Below are 23,814 nucleotides of genomic sequence, written 5' to 3'. Positions count from 1 at the left end.
CGAGCCACATTCTGGAGCAGATCTGGAGCATTTGCTTTTTACCTCTTTTGAGATCAACTCTCCTAGGACCTGCCAGACAGCACTGAAACATGGAGGAAATTCAGAAAGAAAATGGCTCACCCTGCTAAGAAAGGGAGAGTTCCTATATTTTAAATTACACTTGCTTTTTCCAACACTGTGAGGTTTCTGTAATATTTAGCTTTTATTTGGAAGCGATAGCGTATGGCATTTTTTATGCTGTTTGGTTTATATTGTCTGCTGCAGGCTTCTTTGTATAAGCTTGGCCTGGGCTCACCTTCTCCTGGACACTGTTTTAAAGTGTCACAGCTGCATACGCTGCCAGAGGCTCTGATGTGAAGCTATACTCTCCAGATCCACATTTTAAGTCGGAATGATTGGTGATGACTTTTTGTGGCAATAGAAAAGCCCATTAACTAAAAACAATCTGGGAGAGTAAAAAGAAAAGGAAAATATAAATTGTGCCTCGTCTTTCATTGAATGCTATATTTATTGTTCTAGAAAAAGATAATTTACAAATGGAGAACTAATAGAGCATCTACTTCATCCCTCAGGCTGTCCAGGGGGAAATATTTGAGAGAAAAAAAATGAACATTTAATGGAAAATTAAAAGATCTTCAAATTTAATTTTTAGAAATAGTTTTATACCAAATATTATAAGGCATATTACGCAGATTAAAACTGTAAAATAAGGGCTTACCTTAGCTGAACACCCCTGTATCAAATTAACAAAATTGTTCAAAGTGAGTTGGAATAGACACCCATATCAGAATCCTCACTGAGCTGCACATTCATGGAGGTGCCCCTGCAGCCGCAGACTCCTCAGGTACCAGAGGCAGCAACACTAGACGCTATTGAGAAGTTAGTATTTATGAAGATTTTTATTAAAGAGTTCCCTGCTACAGAAGTCAACGGCTGTTGTGAGGGAACTGTCCCTTTGCCTTTAATTTATTTACATATTGGAAGTAGATGAATTTCTTAGTTGCATCTTTAAATTGAAACATTCTAAAAGAGAAGAAAATAAGAACCAGGTAGAAGTTGACTAGATGCTGCCAAATCAAACCCAAGTTATCTTAACTGAACCGTGCGGACCTGCTCTCTCCCAGACAAGTAGTTAGCATCCTGTTCCAAGAGCCCTTAGCAATTGGCTGGTGTGTTTACTTTCTGTTGTAGCCAGCCAAGATGGATGCACCCTGGCCCTCAGAAAGGATTTTTACCTCAGTCTAGCTTGACCTTCATACTTGTGGTTGCCTCGGAGATGAGCATTCATACTAGCGTAAAAAATATTAGGAATGCCCTCAACAGCTAGAAACAAGCTCTATTAAATGGTGGGCAGAGCTCTTGCCAGCTTTGATCCAGCCCCTCAGACTGAGGGGGGTGGTGCCACACCATAAAGAATTTCCAGATGTTTCTTTCAATGTTATGAATAAAATTGGAAACTGTAGAAGTGTTAATGTGTCCTATGGACTCAATAGCAGAGTTTATTTTTGTTTTTAATGACAAGGCTTCTAGTAAGTGAGCATCTGAGTTCCCTTCTCTGGCTTACAGTTCTATCCTATTCCAAGAACTCATGGGGCGAGTTGGCTGGCAGTGGGCATGGCCCTAGAGGCCCCAGCATAAGCCGAAGAGAGGTGGACAGTAGTGCAGAAGGAAACTGGTCGGGTGTGGAGGGTGGGATGTGGGTGGGCAGGCAGGGAAGGAGAAATGGAGTTTGTTTTCTTACTGATAAAGCTTTGTGAACTAATTTTATATAATTCATAAAATTTGGTGCCTTGTACCCAATTATGGTTTGCATGGGATTGAAAAGATTAAGGGAAAGGAATCCTTCTTGTCAAGTGGCATATTGGTCTGTATAGTGTAAAGGACATTTGGTATCAGACTTTTTAAAAGTGTTTCATGTCTCATGTGTGAAAGCAAATTGTTCTTACCAGCAAGATCTGAAATTTTACTGTAATGTTCAAAATATTTGTGATTATTCATGAAATATCTGCTTTTCGAGGCAGACTGTGTATCCCATTCTTTTTCACCACCCCTTTTATGTTCAAAACATGAACTCAAGCCTTTTCAATCAGGCTGGGAGGGCCCCCCTTCTTAACCATGTACTACTCCCCTATCTGGGTTATATCAGGAGCGGAAGGTTGCTTTTCCAGCTGGTTGGGAGAGCACAAATGTTCAGAAGAGGCCTTTTTGTTTCTCTAATGCTGGACGGCTTATGGTAGGAGTCAAACAAAAATGGGTCCCTTGAAGTACTACCTTCATTAATTCTAAATTTCTTTTGCAGAAAATTTCAGAAAGCAATGTAGAACAGTCCCCTGTATGTGAACCTTTGATTTAGGTTGTAAGGCAAGCCAGTGCACTGTGTAATTTGCAAAAGAGAAGGCTCAAAGAACCTGCCACAGCCCTCTTTCCCGGCAGGTGCTGCCTGGGATGGTGCTGAGTGGCTGTGGAAGGTGAGACCCAGCCTGCTCACCTTCGTGCTGTTTACAGCATGTCCTTTTACTCTGCCCTTACGGTTTCACTGAGCTCATGAGACTTCACCAAAGGGTGTTTAAAAAGCTCACCACTCAAAGCACATTTAATAATTGGGTCTCTCCGCTTAACTACTGGCTTAATTAGGTGAGGAGGTTCTATCTTTGGAGTAAAACCTCCCATGGCCACTTAATTTTTTACCAGGTAACTATGTATCTCCCTGGTGGCTCGGACTCTTTCAAGTCAGCACTACTGCCGACAGCGCCTTCCAAATCTGACTGTGAGTTTAGTTTATATCTTTCACATTTAAGTTAACCATTCTTCTGGTCTAGGGCTTTGACTTAACCACTGTGTATTCATTCAATCCACACATTGCCCTAAGTGCACCATAGCTACTATAGCATTGAGGTAAATGGTCATTTTTGTAGACTCTTCCCATACTTATTCTACTGGCAAGTTTCCATTTAAAATCTAAGTAGGAAGTGTAAGAGATTTTCATAGTACTGTGTTATTAGCCAGGGCTGAAAACTGACAGGATGTAAACCTGATTTCCTTTGGGGAAAATGCTATGTGTTGGAATGGTGAAAGCAGCACTTTCATTCATAGAATGATTACTCACCGCGATTTTTGAAATTGTAAATTTGGTAGCTTTATTTGCTAGTCTTATCACTTTGAGGAATTAAGCCAGTTTAAATCAAACTTTACCTTACCAGCATATGGCTTTACAAACCAACCAACAGTGAACACTATTACTTGAAGCTAAAACATTTTTAAACATAATTTAATTACAATTGACATACAATATAAGACATCAAATTGAGTGAAATTTCAATGCTTTTTAAAGCTACCATATCTTAATTTTACTGGGTTTTGATTTTTTTAAAAAATTGATTTCAGAGAGAGGAAGGGAGAGGGAGAGATAGAAACATCGATGAGAGAGAAGCAATAATCTGCTGCCTCCTGCATGCCCCCCCTACTGAGGATTAAGCTCGAAAACTGGGCATGTGCCCTGACCGGGAACCAAACTGTGACCTCTTGATTCATAGGCCGATGCTCAACCACTGAGCCACACCAGCCTGGCTGGGTTTTGATTTTTAACTTTGAAAACATTTATGAAATAGAACTGTTCACAATTATGAGATCTGGTAGCAGACTTCAAGGATGTAAGTTTCACTGTTATAAAGAACAGGAGGTGCTCATACTGGTCTTAGCAGTGGCCTGACACAGGTGGGAAGGGGCTTAGACCTATGCTGTGGCATAAAAGTTTCCTTCCTGGTCACCATTTTTAAAAGAAAATATATTAAAAATCTAATTCTCAAACAGCTTTCTTAATGAGATTTATGCCAGCAGGGTGAAGAGGAATTATTTGGTCTTATTTACCTTTAGTGAACAGGTTGCTAGAGACAACATCTGTCAACCGTAACCAGTACATTTACGCTGACCCGCCTTTCCCATTCATTCCCTTATCCCATACCAGTTCCATTAAGAGACTTGGCACAGAAAAGCAGTATTTTTTTAAATCCCTAGTAAAGTAAATCAACTAGGAAAAAGTTGTCAAGGGGAACGTGTCACTATTTCCACATCTCTCCTACATGAGTCTTCCAGGCCAGTTCATTACAGATCCCATTTGCAAAGACTCCAAGCTCCTGGGCAGCGACACGACTATGAGTTTCAGTGTCAGAAAACACCTATTTCCTTGTGAAGGAAGCAGTTTTCTCAAGGAGACAGATGCTCACTTCAGTGCCCATCGCCCAGGCTTACTTAACACCTAGCCTCCACCTGCCTATCACTGCCCTTTCCACCAATAATTCCCATTCTCTTACAGCAACAATGCCTCCCTGGTGCCTGGAAAACCCACCTGGAGCATTAACATGCTATGCAACACCAAAAGGATTCTTCCCCTAGTAACGCTCAAAAATGGAAATTCCTCAGTAAGCCTCAGGCTATGTTAACATCAATGAATGGTGGCTACAGTTTCCATTTCTTTTTTTCTTTTAATATGAAGCAAGCCACCTCAGCCACAACCGTGTTTGGGCTTGTTCCTATCTCGTGTGTGAAATATAAATCATGTTTTTATGATTTTTGTAAATCAACTTTTTACACCTTGTTTTTGTAAGCTGAAGTTTCTAATTAAAAAAACAAAAACTGGCTGTCTTTGTGTGCAGTCTTTATTGTAGATAATTGTTAAAATACCATCAGGTTATTCCTCAAGAAAAGAGCAAAGATCACTCTCTACCGAAACTTAGGAATTATGTACAGAACTTTACAAAACAGAGGGCAACACTTTAGCTGAAGCCTGACTGCTGACCAGAGAATGAATTCTGAGTAGACCCGGCGAAGGGAAGCAGGCAGGGAAGGGAAGGTAGCCATGTGAATCAAACTTCAGCTGCTATCAGGGAAAGTCTTGTGATGGTCACAGATTGGAGGCTCTGTGTTTGGAGGTTCAAGTACATCCCGGGTTCCATGTGTCTGCAATCAGACAACAGAACAGGAGGTGGCATGTAAAAGCAGAAAGGTAAACGCAGGGAAATGGGTAGACTCGAGTTCCTTCTAACATGGAAACACACGTAACTAGGCAGCTGCCAAAGGTTTTACATCAAGTCTCTCCCCTCCATTTTGTGGACAGTCGATAAAATGATTGCTTCGCCCTGCCTCTCATGACACACAGTGGTTACCTGCTTACCTATCTGGCTACACCCCTGGCTGAGGTGCCATTAAGTCAATGTCACTCAAATTCCTGGCCAGCCAAACTCCTGCAGCGAAAAGTCCCAAGTTGAGGATCAAGTTCCTGGAAAAAGAATTATTCTATTAACCTTGTGGTCAGAGTCCCACCGCCAGCACCTGGAAAAACCTCCCGGAGGCAAACACTTCCAGACCGCGGGAGCGTTGGTCACTATCGCCACATCATGACGCGGCGGCCTGTCCAAGACCCAGTTATTTAACTGAGTGTCTATCTAATAAGAGAAGGTCAGATGCAGAGACCAATGAAGCACCCATCTGGGGCCGAACAGCCCGTTTGGGTGCTGGCGCCGCCTCTTCCCGGGTCCACGCCGCCCTCACCCCCAGCCCACCCCGGTCAGGGTGACACTCTCCAGACAACCGGGTAACTGAAAACACGGCTTTTGCCGGCACCGGAACTCGCCGAGCAAGGCTCTCAGCAAACCACGGTCTAAGCCCCCGGAGGGCCAGCCTGGGCCCAGGCACTGCGGCGGGTTCTGTGCTCGGGCGCGGAGGGAGGGCTGGGGCCGGGCTGCGGCTCCGTTACCTCCGGAAGTCATTCCGGTCGGTGGCGAAGCGGTAGACGCCCCGGAGCCAATCTCCCACGTTGTCTGGGATTTCGGGAGCTTCATTTGCCGAGCCGCCAGCGCTCACGCCGACGCCGCTGGAAGCCATAGCAGCAGCTCCACGCTCCGCCAGGCCTGACCGCGGACGCTGTCCGCGCACGAGGATGACGCACTTCCGGCCTCGCACTTCCGCCGGCTGCCGCGGAATCCAGGGCGCCGCTGCTGGAGCGAGTCCGACACCCGCGCGAGAGGTGGGACCCCGGGCTGAGCGTCCACGTGCTCTGCGAGGGCGGAGCAGGCTCGGCCCTGCGCTCCCGCGGTCCCGTCCCACCTCCCGCTCCCTCCAGGCCTTCGGCTAGCCCAGCCGTCGCGTCACACGTGGCCTCGGAGTGACCGCTTCATTGGCGCAGGAGGAGGCTGGGGATCCAGGTGCCCCGGCCTGTGGGGTCGGGGAGGGGCCAGCTCAGCAGGGGCTGCGTAGCTTTGGGGAATGGGGCTCCCCAAGAAAGTCTCCATCAAGAGTCACAGAATGCGCGGGCTGAGGAGGAAGTACTCAAGCTGGCCACCCCGCCGCCTCTCCCAGCGCGTCCCTGGCTGCGTTCAGTCTAGGATTTTTACGGGGAGAGGAGTCTCGGCCCCCGCCTCACAGATCGCCCCTCCCCTCGACTCCCCCTGCTCCGGGCCGCGCCCCTAGCAAACGGTGCAACGCTTCCTGGAGGTGCCACTGTCATCAGCCTGGAGGCGTCTCAGGGTCGCGCAGGGCCGGGGAAGGCGCTGACCTAAGAAAAAGCCTTCGGGTTCTGAGTCGGAGGAAGAGGAGCAGGTGGGGCAGGGGACGTCCTCCTTGGGACCAATGGACGTTTCCAGGGGGCCCTGCCCGCGTCCTCTGGGCGCCTCCGCCTTGTCCCCAGCTGGGCTGTCCTGCTCCCGGCAGGACCCCAGCAGCCGCCTCTGGGTTTCTGGACTGGAGCTGACGGCCGCGGAGGGTAGCGGAGCGCGGTCCCCTCCTTCAGCTCTGCGAGAGCCCCGCCTCCCCTGCTCCTCCGGGTCAGACAGGCCTTTCTCCGAGGCCTGCGTCTCACACCCGCAAATCCGGGAAGGGCGCCTCCCTCTCCCGGCTAGGGCCCCCCTTCCCCCCACCGGCCACGCCCCGAGGGTGCGCAGGCCGCCGCGCTGGTCCCCTCGGGCTCCTCGCCCTCTCCCCGCCTCCGCCCACCAGAGGGCGGCAGCATCCCCAGTCCGGGAGCCAGTCCCGCGCCGCAACCTCACCCGCGGCGCGGGATGGGCTCGGGAGGCCCTCGGAGCGCTCCGGCCAGGGATGCGTGGTGAGAGCTGCGGGCCCCGAAGCTCGGGTTTGGGGGTGCGGTTGGAGGACGGGGGCGCTGCTGGAGGGACGGGACGGCGTGGGACCGGGGCGAGGGCCCCAGCCCGGGGGAACTCCCTCTGCCCACTTCCCCTTGGATCTGCACCTTTCCTCCCTTACCAAGGGGCGGCCTTCCTTCCAGGGTCGCGGCCAGGCTCCAGCCGGCATCCGAGTAGCGACTCTCAAAGCAAGTGGGGCAGCAGGGGCCGCCCCCCGGCCAAGCATAGCGTCCACCCCCCAAGGGCCCGGCGCAGTCCTGGCAGCAGAAGTGGTTCTCGTGCCAGCGCCATCCCTCCGCCTCGGTGCAGCGTGGGGAGAAGATCAGCTGGGAGAGGGAGAGGGGACCGGCTCATTCATTCATTCACTCATTCATTCATCCAGTAACCACGCCTTATAGCCAGTTAACGCGAAAGCACGTCGACGGACACTCATTTGATCTACTCCACCACTCTCCGACGCAGGGAGGGCTGATTGGCTTAGCCAGGATCCCCAGCTAGCAGGTGGCACAGCCCGGAGTGCGACCCAGGGTTCCGCTAACATTGTGCTAACTCAGGGGAGTTTCTCGCATGACAAGGCACAGCACTGGGCACCGGCATACTGATGGGAACGTCTGTCCAAGAGTCCCTGCTCCAGAGAAATTGTCAACCCCAGAACTTATGGGGGACACTGCAGTGAGGGAGGAGGCAAAGGGTCCCACGTGCCCAGAGCTCAAGTGGAGCAAGGGAGACACAAAGGTCCTAGGCTGTGCCCCTTCTCCCTACTCCACTCCCTTACATCCTGCCAAGTTGGACCCTGAACAGCCCTCCCCTCAGAGCTGTACCTGGTCACAAGCAGGGCAGCGTGGCCTCAACAGCTCAGCATGATGATGGCCGCAGGAGAGATGCCCATCGTGGTCGAAGTAGATGCGGTTCATCAGGGCCTGGCCACCAGCCTGGCAAGCAAAGCAAGCCTGGTGCCAGCAGGGCCGCTCTCCTGCCCTGGCTGCAAACACTCCGTATTCCCCTGGCCTCAGGCGCTCCCTGCACTGCCAGGCAGGGTGCTGGCTGGTCAGAGGCAGCACCACCCTCCTGGCTCTTCCATCCCAGCCCCACCTCCACTGCACGCTCACCAAGAGCCCCCAAACTTGGTTTCTCTTGAAGTTTACCATACTGTCAATCCCCAAACCCTTTTCTCCCCAGAGTCTCAGAAGCTAGCTCCTTCTGCAGAATTGAGAGGGCAAAGTGTGTCGGAAGGGGAATATTTGGGGGGGTGGGGGGAGATACTACATACCTTTTCACAGGTGCATTCTTGGAGCTTGGGAGGTATCAGGCACGCCACCCCCTGTCCCAGGGCCTCACGCCTCCGCTGGGCACAGAAGAGCCGGAGCTCAGCCAGCTCCTCCTCCCCAAGGGCCAGGCGGTATCGCTCCTGCAGAAACAGGTTCCACTGTGACCAGGAGAGCCCCAGCAGGCAAGATTGAAGTTTGAGTGGAGAAGGCTTAGCTGCTGGGTCAAAGGAAGGTTGTAGAACCTCCGGGAGGTGCAGGTGGTAACAGCATAGAAGGGCATTGAGATGGAAAGGGAAAGGGACAGGGACAAGAGTGCCAGTAAACCCACCTCAGTCTTACTCCCCCCCTCCCCCAGGAACGGTCATCACTCAGGTCTGACACTAAGCACTTAGCCCTGTCACCACACATTTAGGTCCTTGCTCCCAGTGAACCATATATATAGCTCAATATCACTTCCCATGGTGTTTGCCCTATTTAGTCCATATTCTCCTGTCTTGCCTACCCAACTGATTATAAGCCTTTAGACTGGGCACACAGAGAGCCTCAATAAATACTTAACCATACTCCCTACATTTGTACATTCCATTATTCGTTTCAAAAGTTGCTCATGTCCATTTTCTCATTTGCTCTTCAACTAAGCATTGTGGCAGGCAGAACGGCCATCGTGTAGGTAACTGTACCCATTATGTAGATGTGAAAACTCGGGCTGAGGTTGGGGGAATGACTTCCCCCAATTAGTGGCAGAGCTAGGCCTTAAATGCATGTTCCCTGACTTCTGGACCAGGGTTCTTCCACAGAAGGTACAAAGGGGGGCGCTGGGGAGAGGGAGACCCACATCGCCGTCCTGAGGAGGGAGCTGCTGCAGGAGCGTCCGGAGCCCAGGCCAGTTGGGGGCTCGGTTGGTGTCCAGGCCAAGGAGCCCCAGGCTCAGAACTTCAGGATCCTGAGGAGACACAGCAGCAGATGAGGAGTGGAGCTAGGTTTTCCCTCTTCCCTCCCCTTCTCATTGCCACCTCTTCTCCAATCTGGGACCACAGCCAAGCACACACACACACACACACACACACACACACCCCTTTTGGACAATCAACTTTAAGATCACCGGGACAGCTGACCCACTCCTGCATTTGTGGTCTGATTGATGGAGGTTGGGGAGGCCTCACAGCCCAAAACAGCTTCCCTTCATATGCTTAAAATCACCCTCTTCACTCAGGGCCCAAACCCCTCAGGTCTGCTTTAACAACACAGACCCCCTTGGAGAGGTAATGTGTATTCATGTGAATACATTTAAAGTCAAACCCTCATGTCCTGGGGGGGTGGGGGGGGATGGGGGTGGTGGTGGCTGTAGAAACAGATTCCTGCAAAGAGGAATCCTGTTCTCCTTTCCCTGAGCTCCACCTCCTCCCAGCTGGTGGAAATGGGAGGAGATCCAAAGGGTGGAGGCTTATTGGTCTCAGAAGGAAGGGCAGGACTCCCACTACCTGAGCAGAGGTCTCCTCAAGGTCCTCCTCCGGCAGGTGGCCTGGGCCACTGTCGAAGTTCGCTGGTGCGTCTGCATCCCCAGCGGTGAGGCCCTCCCCTTGGTGGGGCCAGCCAGGGTTCAGCACCAACACTGATGGCAAAGTCTACCCCGAAAATAACAAGAACACCTCCCATTTATTCAGTTCTTAGAATGTGCTACTAGGCAGCGCTAAGTGCTCTACAGACATGATCTCATCCAACAACCATGTGAGTCAGGTGGCATTTTCTTCTCCATTTTTACAGATGTCCAAACTGAGGCCGGGTGAGCATACATGGTATGCCCAAGGTCACACGGCTAGTAAGTGGCAGAGCCAGATCTTGAGGCCAGGCCTTTCGGCTCCAGAGTTTCTGAAGCTCAAACTCTGGGGTCTCTTAAGATTGGGATGGTGCCCTAGCCGGTTTGGCTCAGTGGATAGAGCGTTGGCCTGCAAACTGAAGGGTCCCAGGTTCAATTCCAGTCAAGGGCACATGCCCGGGTTGTGGGCTCGATCCCCAGTGGGGAGCTTGCAGGAGGCAGCCAATCCATGATTCTCTCTTATCATGGATCTTTCCCTCTTCCTTCCTTCCTCTCTGAAAGCAATAAAAAAATAAAAAGATTGGGATGGAGGAAAGAGGAGGCCCACAGTGGGAGGAGAGGGCATTGCGCCTTTCTGGTGAGCCTTGGGCAGACTGGTCCCTGCTTCCCCACCTTCATGGCCTTAACTCTCACCATTCCTCATTGTGTACTTATCAGGCCAGTGTCTGGCTTCCTCCCCACTCCCTGCACAGGCCCTACCTGCTCCAGCTGTGGGCGTGAGCCAGGCGCAAGGACCACTGCGCCAGGAAGCCCTTCTCCGTCTCTCCAGCCCATCGCTATTCCCTTTCCCTGAGCTCCAGAAGTACAGCCAGTGTCTCAAGATGGAGCACATGTTTCTCTTTGCCCCTGTGTCTCTCTCAGCTCCTCATCTAGTCTCTGAGCTCCTCCAGGACACAGGCAAATCTTGTGTTTCTATCTCCCATCTAGAGCAGCAATTTCATTGGACCATTCTAAGTGCCTCTCTTCAGCCCTCCTCCGGGCAAGCCCTGGAAAGACCACAGGATCTTGGGGGCGGGAGGAGACGACTGAAGTAGAACAGGGATGGGCCCTGCCCACAAGGAGCTCAAAGTCTAGTGGGTAAGACAGAGATGAAGCCGGGCAGAATGGGGCTAGAGCTCCCGGCAGGTACACACAACGCCACAGGGGAAAGAATAACCGGAGCAAACTTTTCTGTTTACTCCGTGCCAGGGGCTAGTCAGCATTTTACATCCTTTACTCCATCCTCACAACAATTGCCTGAAGTGGTTTCTATTATCCCATTTTAAGGCTGAAACAAACTGAGGTTCATTACCTTGCCCACATCAGAAGACGAAGGGGAGCTTTAGGAGGAGGTTGCCTTTGAGAGCTGAGATGGATTCTGACGGGCAGCGGGCACAGGAGGGCCGGCAGCAAATCCCTGGCCTGTAGAAGAGGAGGTGGGAACAGGGTTTGGACTCTAACAGTTAGACTGCTTCCCAGCCCACAGCCCCCTCTGCACCCCCTTTCGGATGTCCCGTGCCACCCTTCCCAGCTTCCTGGCTCCACACCCACCTGCTTCCTTCCCGGTCTGTCCCTCAGGTCCGGCTTCCTGTGGAAGGCAGCAGGGTGGGCCATTCACACTGAGGGCCAGCAGCAGCCACTTTCCCTAACAGCCGTGCCCCTGCTCCAGGCAGCAAGAGGTGCTTGGGGGAGGGGCCCACAGGAAAAGGGGGTACATCTGGGGCCCCAGGGGGACTCTCTTCCAGGTTAGTTCTAGTTTGCATGAATTGTCCCACACAGACAATGCTCAGAAGTCAGCCCTCGCCCCTCACCCTTCATTCCCCTTCAAGGGCAGCCTAACTCCACCTCCGCTTAGCACTGGACCCCACTTTTTAAAAATGCTGATTCCTTGCAAAATCTGCCCCCCCCTGCTCCCCTAGACAAGGGACAAGGCTGAACCCCCCCTCTCACCTGCGCGCAGGTGTAACCAGGCTCATGGAGTTCCACCTTCCCAACCCACCCCTGCCCTAAAGGGCAAAGCCTGAACCGCCCTATATAGTCTGGGGAGGTAAAGGGATGGGTTGGTTTCCCGGACAGTGAGAGGGAGAAGAGAAGTGTCCAGTCCCGCCAAATACCCTCTGGATAGATCCCCAAAGTGTTTTCTCGGTCTTCGCGGGGCCCCCTTGGAGGCAGGCAGCGTGGTGTGGTGCCCAGTCAGCTGGGGTTCCCAGTCTGGCTGCTGGGAGCTTAGAGAAGAGGCGGGACTCTGCTGGGGACTCACCCTCGCGGTGCGCCGGCTTCTGGGCCGTTCTGGTCGTACCCCGCCGTCGGGTTCCCCTCACTGAGTCCCCACCCCAAGGCGCAGCGCCCGCCCCCACCCCCCGGGAGCTCAGCCCTCGCTCCCCCACGTCCTCCCAGGCTGGTAGAGCTGGACGGCTCGGGGAGGGGTCGGGGCTCAGAAAGCCTTTGTGAGATCCGGGGTGGAAAGTGTGCAGGCTCCATTCCCCCCGCCCCCATTACTCTGGGCTCAGTGCCGGTATCGTGCTCCTGCGGGCGCCGAGCAGACATCGGGGAACCTCGTTTATGCGGGTCCTCGGCCACTCGCGGAACAGAACGCCTGATCAAGCACACAGGTCCCCGCAAACCTCCCTCTGGTTTTCTAGCCCCGCCCATCCATCTCTGTGTCCTCCCCCTTCTCCCCAGTGGTCCCTCCGCCCCTTCCCCTTTCTCAGTCTCTTGCCAGAGTCTCTGGTACTGCCCGTCTCTTTTCCATCCCTTCAGACCCCTCCCCGATCTTTCCTGTTTCTCCCTCCACCCCGTGTCCCTTTCTGCTCGTGTAGTGGAACCTCTGGTCTCACCTCCGTCCCTTCAGCCCCGCCCCCGCGCCAGGCCCGCCCCATCCCACCCCGGGCCCCGCCCCCAGGAGCGCTCAGCTGCTGGCCAGGAGCGCCCTCTGGCGGGGCGCATGCTCCCTGCTCCCGACTGCAAAGTCCTCCAAAGGGACCTTCTAGGCTGCCCGCCGGTCGCCCCGAGCGGGTCCGCCCGCCCGCAGCGTCTCGTTGGTAGCGCCGGTGACTCCGACCCCATGACCGCGGGGTGGGGCTGAGTGCAGGGAGACCTTAGCTCCGGGCGGGCGGCGGCTGCTGCAGCGGCACCCGGGAGCGGGGCCCGGCGCCGCCCGGGCCGCGGGGCGATGTGAGTCGGGGCGGGCGGGGCGGGGACGTGGCGGCTCCTGCGAGGCCGCACCGCGCTGCAGTCTCCGCTCCCGTCCGCGGCGGACCGGCGAATGGCGGAGCCCAGGGCTGGGGGCGGGGGTGCAGGGACGGCGCGCGGCCCGACCGCCCCCATTCCTTCCTGAAATCAGCTGGGGATCCCAGTCTAGAAATCCCCTGACAGCCCCGCAGCCTAAATGCTTCTCACGCCACAGAACCACCCCACCCCCACCCGACACACCTTCGCCCGTCCTGGTGCCGTCGGAACCCCTCGTCCTGCGGGTTTCCTTCACTCCCACCTTCTCCCCGGGATGCCCCCAAGGCTTCCGACGCCCTGACATTCCTCTGACCCATGTTACCCCTACCCCGTTATCCTTGCACGAGTTGCCGGCCATAAAACTGTCCAGGGTGCCCGCCACACACAGTAATATTTCTGAGACGTCGGGAACCCCCTCTTAACTCCGTGCCCCGTGCAACCCTATCCCAGCACCAGAGCTCCCTTCTCCCGTCCCATCCACTGTAATGCCCCTCATCGGGCTGTCATCAGATGTATTTACAGAGAAGGGGACAGAAGAGGTGCAGCAGCCGCCCCCATCTTGCACCCTATACTTAGTTCTTGGTTTCACCCCCAGACTCCTTGGGATGGCTCAGGCCCCAGTATTTTCCCCAGCCGCCGCCTGTCTCTAGGCTGTGCACACCGCCCTCAGCCTGCTACCACCTTCCAAAGAAAAAAGCCAGACCAAGAGGGTGGGGGTCTTTCCACCTGGGAAGTTTTCCAAGCATACGAGTACAAGAGGCCCTGGGAAATGATCGTGTTTTTCCAGAAAGGAAGGTGGGATTTCACGAATCTCCGGGGTCCTGCCCTGTCAGCTTGTCTACTTGGGGCTCAGATCCCTGAAATTCTGGGTTTTTGTTAGCATGTGTATTAACATTCTAGGCCTTTCAGAGCTTGGAGAACAGAAAAAAAATCTATCAAGCTTTCAAATGTGAGATTGTTGTGAAAGAGGAAAATTGTAGTGATATTTGTCCTACATACTTCTCTAGAGGTAATTTACGCTGGAAGCGCCACAGTTTACAAATATTTCCCTTTAAAACTAACGCCTCGGGGTGGGACTTGGGGGTGGAGGTGGTGGGACTGACTTGGCCGTCTCCTAGTAGCAGCAAAACAGTCTAGAATATTTGTTTCCTGAATCTTAAGCCAGTGCTCTTTCCAGTACGTCATCGTGTCTTTTTGAGAAAGCTCTTTGTAAAGTTCTCTGCAAAGGTAAGGTGGTGGTTTTGGTGTTGGTCGTAACAGCATTCAGCCGGAGTCTGGCGGCCACTGAAAAGGTCGCGGGCTGCCTCAGACTTCAAACCCATTGATACTAGGAGAGCACCCTTCCCAGAGCTTATGGTGCTCAGAACTTGTGGTCCCTTTGCCCTTGATCTTGCTTTATCCATTGGTGTTTTGGTCCCATTAGGACCTGGAACAGATACGCAGGTGGGATGGACCAACAGCAAGTCAATCTCTTTAACGGTTGGTGAGGATGAATGTTTCCACTAACCTGTGGTCTCTGTCTCTTATGCTAGGTGAGCCCCGGGTGTGTCCCAGAGGGATCCAGGTGACTTCTCTGCAGACTGCTTGCCATGACGCCCCACCAAGAACAGGGGGACTAAAGTGGGGGTCCTTCCCCATGCCCCTCCCAGAGTCAGTTTCCCGATGGCCTAGGTGAGGTGAGAGCTATATATGGGAGCCAGTTTATCCTAGAGTTTCCCAAATTGAGAGGGATGGAGGGTGCAGGTCAGGCTTGTTCAAAGCTTTATACATTCAGTGGGATATCAGATCTTACAGATTCACTTCTTGTATCAAGTTGCAACCCCTTAATTCCGGTTGGAATCAGTCCCTGTGTTTGCTTGCTCCCTTAGGTCACTCAAACCTGGTGGTCAGTATCCCCTCCATCTTAGGCACAGTCCTACTATTGTGACATACAATCCCAGTGCCTTATCTTGGAGGGAAAAGCCAAGATTATGTTTCCCCTTTGACCAAAAGCAAATCCAGCATGTGTTTTTTAAGTCAAGTTTATGAAAAGTGTGCTGTTTTAAATGTTCAATCCTCTGAGTGTATCTTTTGACCGTAATGTAGCACCTCAAATGAAAAGAACATCAAGAAGATAAAGTTGAGGTGGATGTTGGGATGGTGGTAAGGGAGGAAAGGAGAATTGGGATGATGTGGGAAGAATGAGGTGGAAAAGGAGAAAAGTATAGGCCAAAGTGTCTGGGACTCCCCAATTAATTTCTTTGCTGAATTTGGATGAGGCTCAAGTCCAGAACCCAACTCCTGATGCAAATCACTTCTGGGTTTCTACTTGTTTCATGTTTTTCTTGCTGCCCAGGCCTCCCTTCACTGTCACTGCATCGGCCCAAATCCTATATACTTCTCAAGGTCTAGATCAAATGCTATGTCTGAGAAGCACTTTCCATCCCCCATTAGCATTAATCTTTAACACACCCTAACTTTAACACACCTAACCAGTGTGTGTCTGGTCCTGGGTGGAGAGTGGGACTTTCTTGAGGGAGGGACTGTGTCATGCAGCCCCTTGGGCAGCGTAAGTGGTCACAGTGAGATGGCTCTGCCGAGTTCCCGAGCGCAGGGCTTGGGGGAGCTGACCTTGACTTTCTTATCCCTTATGCTTCCCTTAGGGTGGGCCGGCTGCTCTGACACCATGGGGAGCTGCTGCAGCTGCCTGAATAGAGACGGCATCCCAGACAACCACCCCACCAAGTTCAAGGTACCAACAGCCCCTCCTCTCCTGAGTGCCCAGCAGGGCCTACTGGTCTCCAGCCCCCAGCGGTGGCGTTGTCTCGGCCTCCCTCGAGAAGGGGGAAAGACAGGCTGAGGCCGTGGGCTCGTTCACACTTCCTGAGATCAGGCCTCTGAGGTGGCCTGCGGAAAAGGAGCCCAGGCTACTGTGGTGTGTTTGGCTCTTGGTGCCACCAAGAATGAAGGAATGTCATAAACAGTAGCAAAGGTGGTGCTTTTAGATCATTGGGTCCTGTCAGTATGTCTTCGTAACGTTACACGTAACTCTTTTGGACAAAACAACAAAAGTCTGCACTGGTGAGTTAATATGTATAAAGTATTAAGACAGTGCTTGGCACATGGTAATCGCTACGTTAGTGTTGCTGAGAAGGCCAGGCCCAATGGACCTGCGCACCCCTGGTCCCCCCCACCTTTCAGGTGGTGGAGCCCCTCCTGTTGAGGCGTGGTTTCTCCTGCTCACCACAAGAGGGCGCCCTCAGCAAGGTCCTAGCGTTGGGAGGTGGTGGAGGCAGTCTGTATTTGTTCTGCCTTGGGCTTGACTCTCCCAGGGTCTTGAGATTTTGAACTTACAATCGAACACCTTCTTCCATTAACATCTGGTCCTTGGATACTAAGCCATGGACCATCTGAGGTCATCTAACCTTGGTCGTCCAACCGTCTGACTATGGAGGTAACGAACCACCCCTCCACTTACTGTGCAAATGGCAAACCGAGGCCTAGAGAACTGTTGTGGGTCAGTGGCCCTGAGTAATCATGTGGCTGGCGTTCCGGAGAGGCTGTGGTGAGTCAGGTGAGCCCCTCGGTCCCCAGCTGTGGCCCTGCATCCTCAGCCTGCCCATCTCCCAATGGCTCAGGGACCCATACCCACCCTTGTTGGACTCACTCATTGACCCTCTGTCTCCTGCTCCCCAGGTGACGAATGTGGATGATGAGGGGGTGGAGCTGGGCTCTGGGGTGATGGAGCTGACACAGAGCGAGCTGGTGCTGCACCTGCATCGGCGGGAGGCTGTCCGCTGGCCGTACCTCTGCCTGCGGCGCTATGGCTATGATTCCAACCTCTTCTCCTTTGAGAGTGGCCGTCGGTGCCAGACGGGCCAGGGTGAGTACCCACCCCTGCCCCATGCTACCTAGGGCTTGTGTGCCTGGGCCAGGTGCTGGGCTGGAAGTCACAGCTCAGACTTGGCAGGTGTTGCCCAGCGAGGGGAAGGCTCATGGCCGGGAGCACCGGCATGTTAATACAGAACTAAGTGGACTCCCAGGCCAGTGCTCCTTCACTTAGCTCTGGCGGGGACCCCTTTGTGGGGAGGAGCTGGTGCTCCGAGACCAGAGCCTGCTGGGGAAGCAGCTGATGGCTCCTCCCTCTGTGACTCCAGTTTCAGGGTCCCTACGTAGGAAGAAACTTCCTTCTGAGCCCAGGTCATGTACCCTAGGGCCCGTGAATAATGAAAAGCCAGGCAGGAAGCTCTGCCGTCCTCAGGGCTCTGTGGCTGGTAATGGTTGATTTGGGCAGGTCGGTCTCTTGGGTCCCGGTGTGCAAAGCAGCCCTCACGCGGTTATCCGTCGTCACCTGTGAGCAATGGAGTGAGATGTATTCTTCCTCCTTCCCCTTCCTCCCTGTAGCCAGAGGTCAGGGTGTGGTGGGTTGTCCATGAGGTCAAGGCTAGAGCTCTCCATGGCTCTTGAAGCAGTGGCGTGGGTGGGGCTTCTCTTTAGGGTTCAGATATCAGCTCTGGGACTGCGTTAAATGCAGTTTGGGTTGTGACTATGCAGAGGTGAAACGATCGAGCTCCTCTTTTGAGGCTGCCAACGGACAGTGAGTCTCCGAGGTTGTATTGGCTGGGGGAGCCGCCGTCCCTCCGGCATCTGACCTTGGAGCTCATGAGGCAGAGGCAGTAACACTGACTGAGCAGAGAGCGGGGAGGAAGGTGGTGTTTAGTCCATACTTGGGATCCTAGAGGGGCTGCCCTAGGCCCCAACACGGGGCTTTCCCAAAACTTGAGGCTTTCCCAGCCTTTTTTAGCCTTCAACATAGCTTGCCAGTGTAGTCTTTTTTCTCTTCATCTTTCCTGTCCCATTCCTGCACACCTCAGATGTCCCATATCCCAGCTTAGCTTTATCTATCTTTGTTGTACACACACACACACACACACACACACACACACACACACACCAAGTAGCCTCCCCTGAGTCCTGGGCCCACTGTTACGGGAGTGCAGAATCCCAGACTGGCACAACATCCCGAGGGCGACTTCGGATCCCCTGAGTCACAGGTGCTCAGCCCCTCCGGCCGACCCCGGGACTTTGAGTTCCTGCATTCGAGTCTGAGAGGTTATGAGGCGGCTGCTCGGAGGAGCCACACGGTCGCTGTGCTGTGTTTGTCCTTTAGCTAGTCAGCCATCCTTCCTTCCTTTCTGCACCAGAATTTAAGCTCCATGAGGTCAGGGGCCTATACACAGTAGACGTTTGCTCTCTGGCCAGGATCTGGGCTACGTACCCAGTGAAGAAGCAGTGACAGGACAGACTCTCTACCCTCAAAGAGCTTTGGGCTGTTGGTCATAGAGCTGAGGGCTGGTACCCTGGGTGGAGCTCATTTTCTGGGGAGCCAGGGTAGTAGGCAGAGGGAGATGGGGCAGCATGTGAGGAGTGGTCACTGATCTGATACAACCCTTTTCAGTTTGATTTTTACTTCCCTTCCCCTCACCTCTGTGCACATACATCCTTATGAAAATGACTTCACCTCAGAGGAATATAGCTGAAGTATCAGATCTCAGGATGGTAATAGCTAGTGGGAGGCAAGGGAAGGCACCGAGCCCAGCTCCACCCATTTTAGAGTGTGCGGGGAGAGTGCTCCTGATGCGGGGCTCTTCGCTCCCCGCAGGCCTGGGAGTGGGATTTAGAGACATTTCCTGAGCTTTGTGCATTGGTTTAGCCTCTGTGGTCAGAGGAGCCTCATGTCTTCCTCTCCTGCTTCAGGGATATTTGCATTCAAGTGCTCCCGGGCCGAGGAGATCTTCAACCTCCTTCAGGATCTGATGCAGTGCAACAGCATCAACGTGATGGAAGAGCCAGTCATCATCACCCGCAACAGCCACCCGGCCGAGCTCGACCTCCCGCGGGCCCCACTCCCAACGGTGAGGAGACCCCGTCCTCGGCCCCCCAGCACACACGCACACACACCTGTACACACACATGCATGCACACACACGTACACACAGAAGCACAGGCCCAGGAAGCACCAGTGTGGGGGACCTGGGTGAGCCAGCCTTATAGGACCGGCAACCGACCACCATCAGAACCACTCGGGGATGGGTGAGGCCTGGCCTGGGCTGGTCAGGTGACTCCCAGCTGAGCCTGGGGAGTCCTGGAACTCTTCTCGACTGATGGTCAGGGTGCAGATGTTGGGTTTCCATGGAAACAGCAGTCTGGAGCCTTTTTGCTTCCTTCCTTCCATCTACTGGGTCACACCCATATACCTTGTCTACCCATGACCAGTGTTTGGAGAGGTTCTCACAACTGCTGCTGGTTCATTCCCTGAGTCCGCACTGAGCACCTGCTCTGTGTGCTGCACTCATGGCTGGCGGGCGGGGGCAGGAACATGGAAGCAGTCCTGCTTTCAAGGAGCTTCCCTTGAGCTCTTCGGCAGAGCTAGAACGAGGCAAAGGGACAGGCCAGTGATGACAAGCGTTTTAGGAAAGGATGTGATCGGGGAAGTTACGGCGTTCAAGCTGCTCTTTGAGGGAGAGGATCTGAAGAACAGAGAGGTGAGAGATGATGGGGACTGCTGGTGCAGGAGGCTGATTGCTTTGGAGGCCTGGGGAGGAGTCCCAGGATGCTGCACACGCGGTTGCAGGTGGTTGCGGGACCCTTCACCTGGGCTTGTCTTCTCTGTGCCCAGCTCTAGGCTACAGTGTCTCCAGCTTCTCCAACGGCTTCCCTGGATGCCCAGGAGAGGGCCCGAGATTCTCGGCACCCCGGCGCCCCTCCACAAGCAGCCTTCGACACCCCTCACTGGGAGAGGAGTCCACCCACGCCCTCATTGCCCCCGATGAGCAGGTGAGCAAGCAACTGACCCACCCCTCTCTCTTGGTCTGGGTGGGAACGGAGGTCAGGAAATATGGCACCTTCTCCCAGTAAGAATCATGGCGGGAAGAAAATCTATAGGGTCCCTTCCGGTTCCCAGAAAATCTATAGGGTCCCTTCCGGTTCCCAGAAAGGGAGGCACCTGCCCTGGAAGGTTTGGAGGACAAGGAAGAGGAGAAAACTCTAGCTCTTTCCCCCATGCAACTTGTCTCTCAACCTGCTGTCCCTTCTGCTCTCCTTCCTCCCTGCCCTTGGACCTTCCTGCCTCAATTGGACTCTTTCCCCCTAGTCCCACACTTACGTCAACACGCCGGCCAGCGAGGATGACCACCGCCGGAGCCGGCACTGCCTGCAGCCGCTGCCTGAGGGGCGGGCACCCTTCCCCCCACGGGCCCCGGGCCCTGACCAGCGGGACCCACAGGTGTTCTGGCAGCCGGGCCAGGTGAAGTTCGTGTTGGGTCCCACGCCTGCGCGGCGGCACATGATGAAGTGCCAGGGTGTCTGCCCCAGCCTTCGTGACGCCGCTCACCACAACAACAACGAGGGCCCTTCCGAGTGCCCGGCCCAGCCCAAGTGCACCTACGAGAATGTCAGCGGGGGGCTGAGGCCGGGGGCCAGCTGGAGACTGAGCCCCGAGGAGCCAGGCTGGAATGGCCTTGCCCACCGCCGGGCTGCCCTGCTGCACTATGAGAACCTGCCCTCCCTGCCCCCCGTGTGGGAGAGCCATGCCCAGCAACTGGGGGAGGAGGCCGGGGATGACGGGGACTCCAGGGACGGGCTCACACCCTCCTCCAATGGCTTCCCTGACGGCGAGGAGGACGAGACCCCCCTGCAGAAGCCCACCAGCACCCGTGCTGCCCTCCGCAGCCACAGCAGCTTCCCCGTGCCACTGACGCGCTGCCGAGGCTCCCCAAGGGTCTTCAACTTTGATTTCCGCCGGCCGGGCCCCGAGCCGCCGAGGCAGCTCAACTACATCCAGGTGGAGCTGAAGGGCTGGGGTGGAGACCACCCCAAGGGGCCCCAGAACCCCACGACCCCCCAAACCCCCCTGCCCACCACCCACCCTGCCCGCAGCTCAGACTCCTACGCCGTGATTGACCTCAAAAAGACCGTGGCCATGTCCAACCTGCAGAGGGCTCTGCCCTGGGACGATGGCACCGCCCGGAAAACCCGGCACAACAGCACTGACCTGCCTCTGTAGGGGCCTCCTCCGCCGCCCGGGCCAGCTCCGCCCACGCCTGTCCTCCGAACCCACACACCAGGGTTCAGGGGTGCTCTGCAGAAGGCACTGAGGTGGGGCCAGATGCCTCCCCGCGCTGGCCAGAGTCCCCAAAGACACCAGCCACTGAGTGGCCTGGTCTCCCAGCGGGGAGAGGAGGTGACCAGGTGAGGAGGGAGCCACGATGGAAACTGTGAAGGGCCCTGTGACTGCATTTAGCGCCCTCCCTCACGTCCATTTGTCTTGTCTGTCATCTGTGTATTTTTTTGGTTGAAATTTTGAAACATTTTGTACCTGTTGATTTTATTTATCAGTTTATTTTTCTATTTATTGTTTCAAATGTAATTTAACATATTTATTATTAATATAATTATTTTTAAATTCTGGCTTGGTGAACGGTGTCAGATGCTGAGGGAGTCTTTTCTGGGATGGTTCTGGGGCGGGTAGAGGAGGCCTGAGGGGCTTCATGCTGGGCAGTTTGGGGCGGGGAGGGGGGGTGGTTTCTGTGATAAGTCTTTGACCATTTCCTTTTCTCTTCCAAGAAGCCTCTCCCAGAACTTAGAGTTGCCGGCGGTGGGTGCTCCGTCACAGTCAGGCACTGGGGTCCCAGAGGCAGGAAGGGGGTTTGTAGGGAAAACTGCCTCAGGGAGTTAAAGCCTGGCCCTCAGGTGGGCAGTGGCTGGTGGAGGAGGGGAGGGCTCTACCATCTTCACCTTCTGGAACCCTCACTGAGTCTGCCTTCTGCTCCCAGGTGGGGGACAGTAGGTACTGTTCTCCTTTAACACCTGGGCCCGAAGGTGGACCCTGGGTCCTCTCCCGGCGCCCGCAGCATGGCTCGGCCAGGCTGGAACCTGTAAACAGGACCTGACTAAAAGCCCAGGAATAGCAAAAGGGTAAAACACAGTGTAATATGTAACTAAATAATCTGGCTCCCAGGGAACTGCTCCCCGGGAATGGACGCCTCTACCCTCCCGCAGGGGTGGGCCTGGCAGAGCCTGCATGTGAACACGCCTGGGAGCCCAGGGTCTGCACAGGCTGCACACGCCACCCACCAGGGCTGCTGCTGCGGGAGCTCCTTCCGGGCCGAGGCTGCCTCTCTCCTCTTCCTCCTCTCGCTGGCCTCCCTGCTTCCCAGGCTCCATTTCTATCCCAAGCCCCTGATGGTTCATCTAAAGGAAACCCAGGGACTTAAAAGCCACTAGAGCCCAGATGAGGAGTGGGAGCGAGGCTTGTGCAAGACTTGGGGACAAGCCTTCTCTCTGGTCACCGTGGCCCCTCTCTGTCCTACAGAGAGACCGTCCTCACCAAGGAGACAGGCGCGGCCCACCGATTCCCTCCCCTCCTCCTGCCCCCAACACCACAGCCCGACTTCAATTCTGAGAGCTCCTTTTCCTCGGGATGGGCATTGAGCTGACCAGCTTCCAGACCCTCTCCGTGACCTTGGGTGTCCAGTGACATGACTGACGAGAACTGACCACAACAAGATGTGAAGAGGCCCTTCAGCTGGGGCCCAGCAGGGGCCCAGGGTGCAGCTGCTGCACCCCCAGAGCTGGCACCAAACCCTCCTCTACATCCTTTTGATCTCTGGACCAGAGGGTCACCGCTGCAGGCTGGGTTCGCTGCCCGGTCCCCACAGTGCGTAGGGGCACGCCGTCCTCTGCAGCTCAGCCAGGCGCTCAGCCCTGCTTCCTCCATGTCCTCCCACACTGCCCCTGCTCCTCAGCCTCCACAGCTGGGGGTGCTGGTCTCCCCAAACAGGAGAGCCATGATGGGGGGCAGTATGGCCGTGCCAGGGACTCAGTTTGCTCAGGCTCCCGACATGGTCACTCGCGGGGGAGCCAGAGGCTGGGTTCTGGTTCTGACCCGGCTGTTACCTCTGCTCTCTTGAGCATTTGCTTATCTCATGTGGGCCTCGGCTTTTGCACTTGGAAAGCATGGAGCTGGTTGTGAGAAGTGGCCAGTGAGATGATGAACGTGACACCACTTTGGAAAGCAGAGGGACGGACGGACGGACGGGGCAAGCTGTTAACCACCCAGCTGTTCCCGAGGGAAAACGGCTGGAAGTCCCAGCGCCTGGCAGCGCTTGGCTCCCCAGCCCTCAGGCTTGTTGCTGCTCCTGTGCTGAGCAGTGCAAGAAAAAGCCTCATTCTCCGGGGTGCCCAGACCCCTGAAGATCCTCCGGAGCAAATCAATTGCTTTATTGCACATGTTTGTGGGGCAGGAAGGGGTGTCCGGACACATGTCCCAGGAATTGCTCCCCGCCCAGGGTGGCCGCCAACCTTCCCTGTCCCCTCCCCAGGTCCCTGCCTCTGACCCATGAGGCTGCTGCAGGAATTTTCCGCCGGTGGGTGGGTGGATGGTTTCCTGGTAGGAAGGGGCGGTGGGAGCCATGCCCAGGAGGGTGACCACTGTGTTGGAGCCTGCCCGGCTGACGTCAGGGCGTGGCACACAGATGGAATCCGTTTGTCCAAAGATCATCGCTCACATCGGTGGCTGTTTGCTGAGTGCTCAGTTCTCCTCTTTAGAAACAGGCCGCCCCACTCCCCG

The 23,814-nt window shown here is 54.7% G+C and overlaps 3 protein-coding genes across 3 annotated transcripts; 1 reads left to right on the top strand and 2 right to left on the bottom strand.

Moving 5' to 3' along the window:
- Nucleotides 1–3,111: 3,111 nt before the first annotated feature.
- On the bottom strand, nucleotides 3,112–5,954 carry TOMM6 (translocase of outer mitochondrial membrane 6). The gene is made up of 3 exons (XM_006107446.3): nucleotides 5,753–5,954; nucleotides 5,171–5,275; nucleotides 3,112–4,956 (listed from the first exon to the last, which is right to left on the bottom strand). The coding sequence occupies exons 1-2, from the start codon at nucleotides 5,878–5,880 to the stop codon at nucleotides 5,179–5,181; spliced, it is 225 nt and encodes a 74-aa protein (XP_006107508.1). The 5' UTR covers nucleotides 5,881–5,954; the 3' UTR covers nucleotides 3,112–4,956; nucleotides 5,171–5,178.
- Nucleotides 5,955–6,461: 507 nt separating this feature from the next.
- Nucleotides 6,462–13,304, bottom strand: PRICKLE4 (prickle planar cell polarity protein 4). The gene is made up of 7 exons (XM_014449455.2): nucleotides 13,203–13,304; nucleotides 9,883–10,026; nucleotides 9,237–9,344; nucleotides 8,404–8,541; nucleotides 7,955–8,158; nucleotides 7,255–7,459; nucleotides 6,462–7,156 (listed from the first exon to the last, which is right to left on the bottom strand). The coding sequence occupies exons 1-7, from the start codon at nucleotides 13,302–13,304 to the stop codon at nucleotides 6,462–6,464; spliced, it is 1,596 nt and encodes a 531-aa protein (XP_014304941.2).
- Nucleotides 13,305–13,662: 358 nt separating this feature from the next.
- Nucleotides 13,663–21,556, top strand: FRS3 (fibroblast growth factor receptor substrate 3). Its single transcript, XM_006107448.3, has 8 exons — nucleotides 13,663–14,000; nucleotides 14,738–14,881; nucleotides 15,848–15,936; nucleotides 16,881–17,067; nucleotides 18,942–19,099; nucleotides 19,262–19,277; nucleotides 19,864–20,021; nucleotides 20,338–21,556. Exons 3-8 carry the CDS (start codon nucleotides 15,871–15,873, stop codon nucleotides 21,247–21,249), a joined length of 1,497 nt encoding a protein of 498 aa, XP_006107510.1. The 5' UTR covers nucleotides 13,663–14,000; nucleotides 14,738–14,881; nucleotides 15,848–15,870; the 3' UTR covers nucleotides 21,250–21,556.
- Nucleotides 21,557–23,814: the final 2,258 nt, after the last annotated feature.

The sequence above is a fragment of the Myotis lucifugus genome, unplaced genomic scaffold, assembly GCF_000147115.1.
Source record: "Myotis lucifugus unplaced genomic scaffold, Myoluc2.0 scaffold_1196, whole genome shotgun sequence".
NCBI lineage: Eukaryota > Metazoa > Chordata > Mammalia > Chiroptera > Vespertilionidae > Myotis > Myotis lucifugus.
Note: the sequence above shows the minus strand (reverse complement) of the source record. Positions and strands in the feature narration are given on the sequence as shown.

Coding starts and splice junctions, on each gene's coding strand:
- FRS3 (XM_006107448.3), top strand. CDS start 15,871: ATGGGGAGCTGCTGCAGCTGCCTGAATAGAGACGGCATCCCAGACAAC. Junction 17,068..18,941: donor TCGGTGCCAGACGGGCCAGG/GTGAGTACCCAC, acceptor CTCCTGCTTCAG/GGATATTTGCATTCAAGTGC. Junction 20,022..20,337: donor TCATTGCCCCCGATGAGCAG/GTGAGCAAGCAA, acceptor CTTTCCCCCTAG/TCCCACACTTACGTCAACAC.
- TOMM6 (XM_006107446.3), bottom strand. CDS start 5,880: ATGGCTTCCAGCGGCGTCGGCGTGAGCGCTGGCGGCTCGGCAAATGAA. Junction 5,276..5,752: donor GACCGGAATGACTTCCGGAG/GTAACGGAGCCG, acceptor TTCTTTTTCCAG/GAACTTGATCCTCAACTTGG.
- PRICKLE4 (XM_014449455.2), bottom strand. CDS start 13,304: ATGGGGGCGGTCGGGCCGCGCGCCGTCCCTGCACCCCCGCCCCCAGCC. Junction 10,027..13,202: donor GGAGCGGAGACTGCAGCGCG/GTGCGGCCTCGC, acceptor TTTTCGGGGTAG/ACTTTGCCATCAGTGTTGGT. Junction 7,157..7,254: donor GGAAGGAAGGCCGCCCCTTG/GTAAGGGAGGAA, acceptor CCGTCCCTCCAG/CAGCGCCCCCGTCCTCCAAC.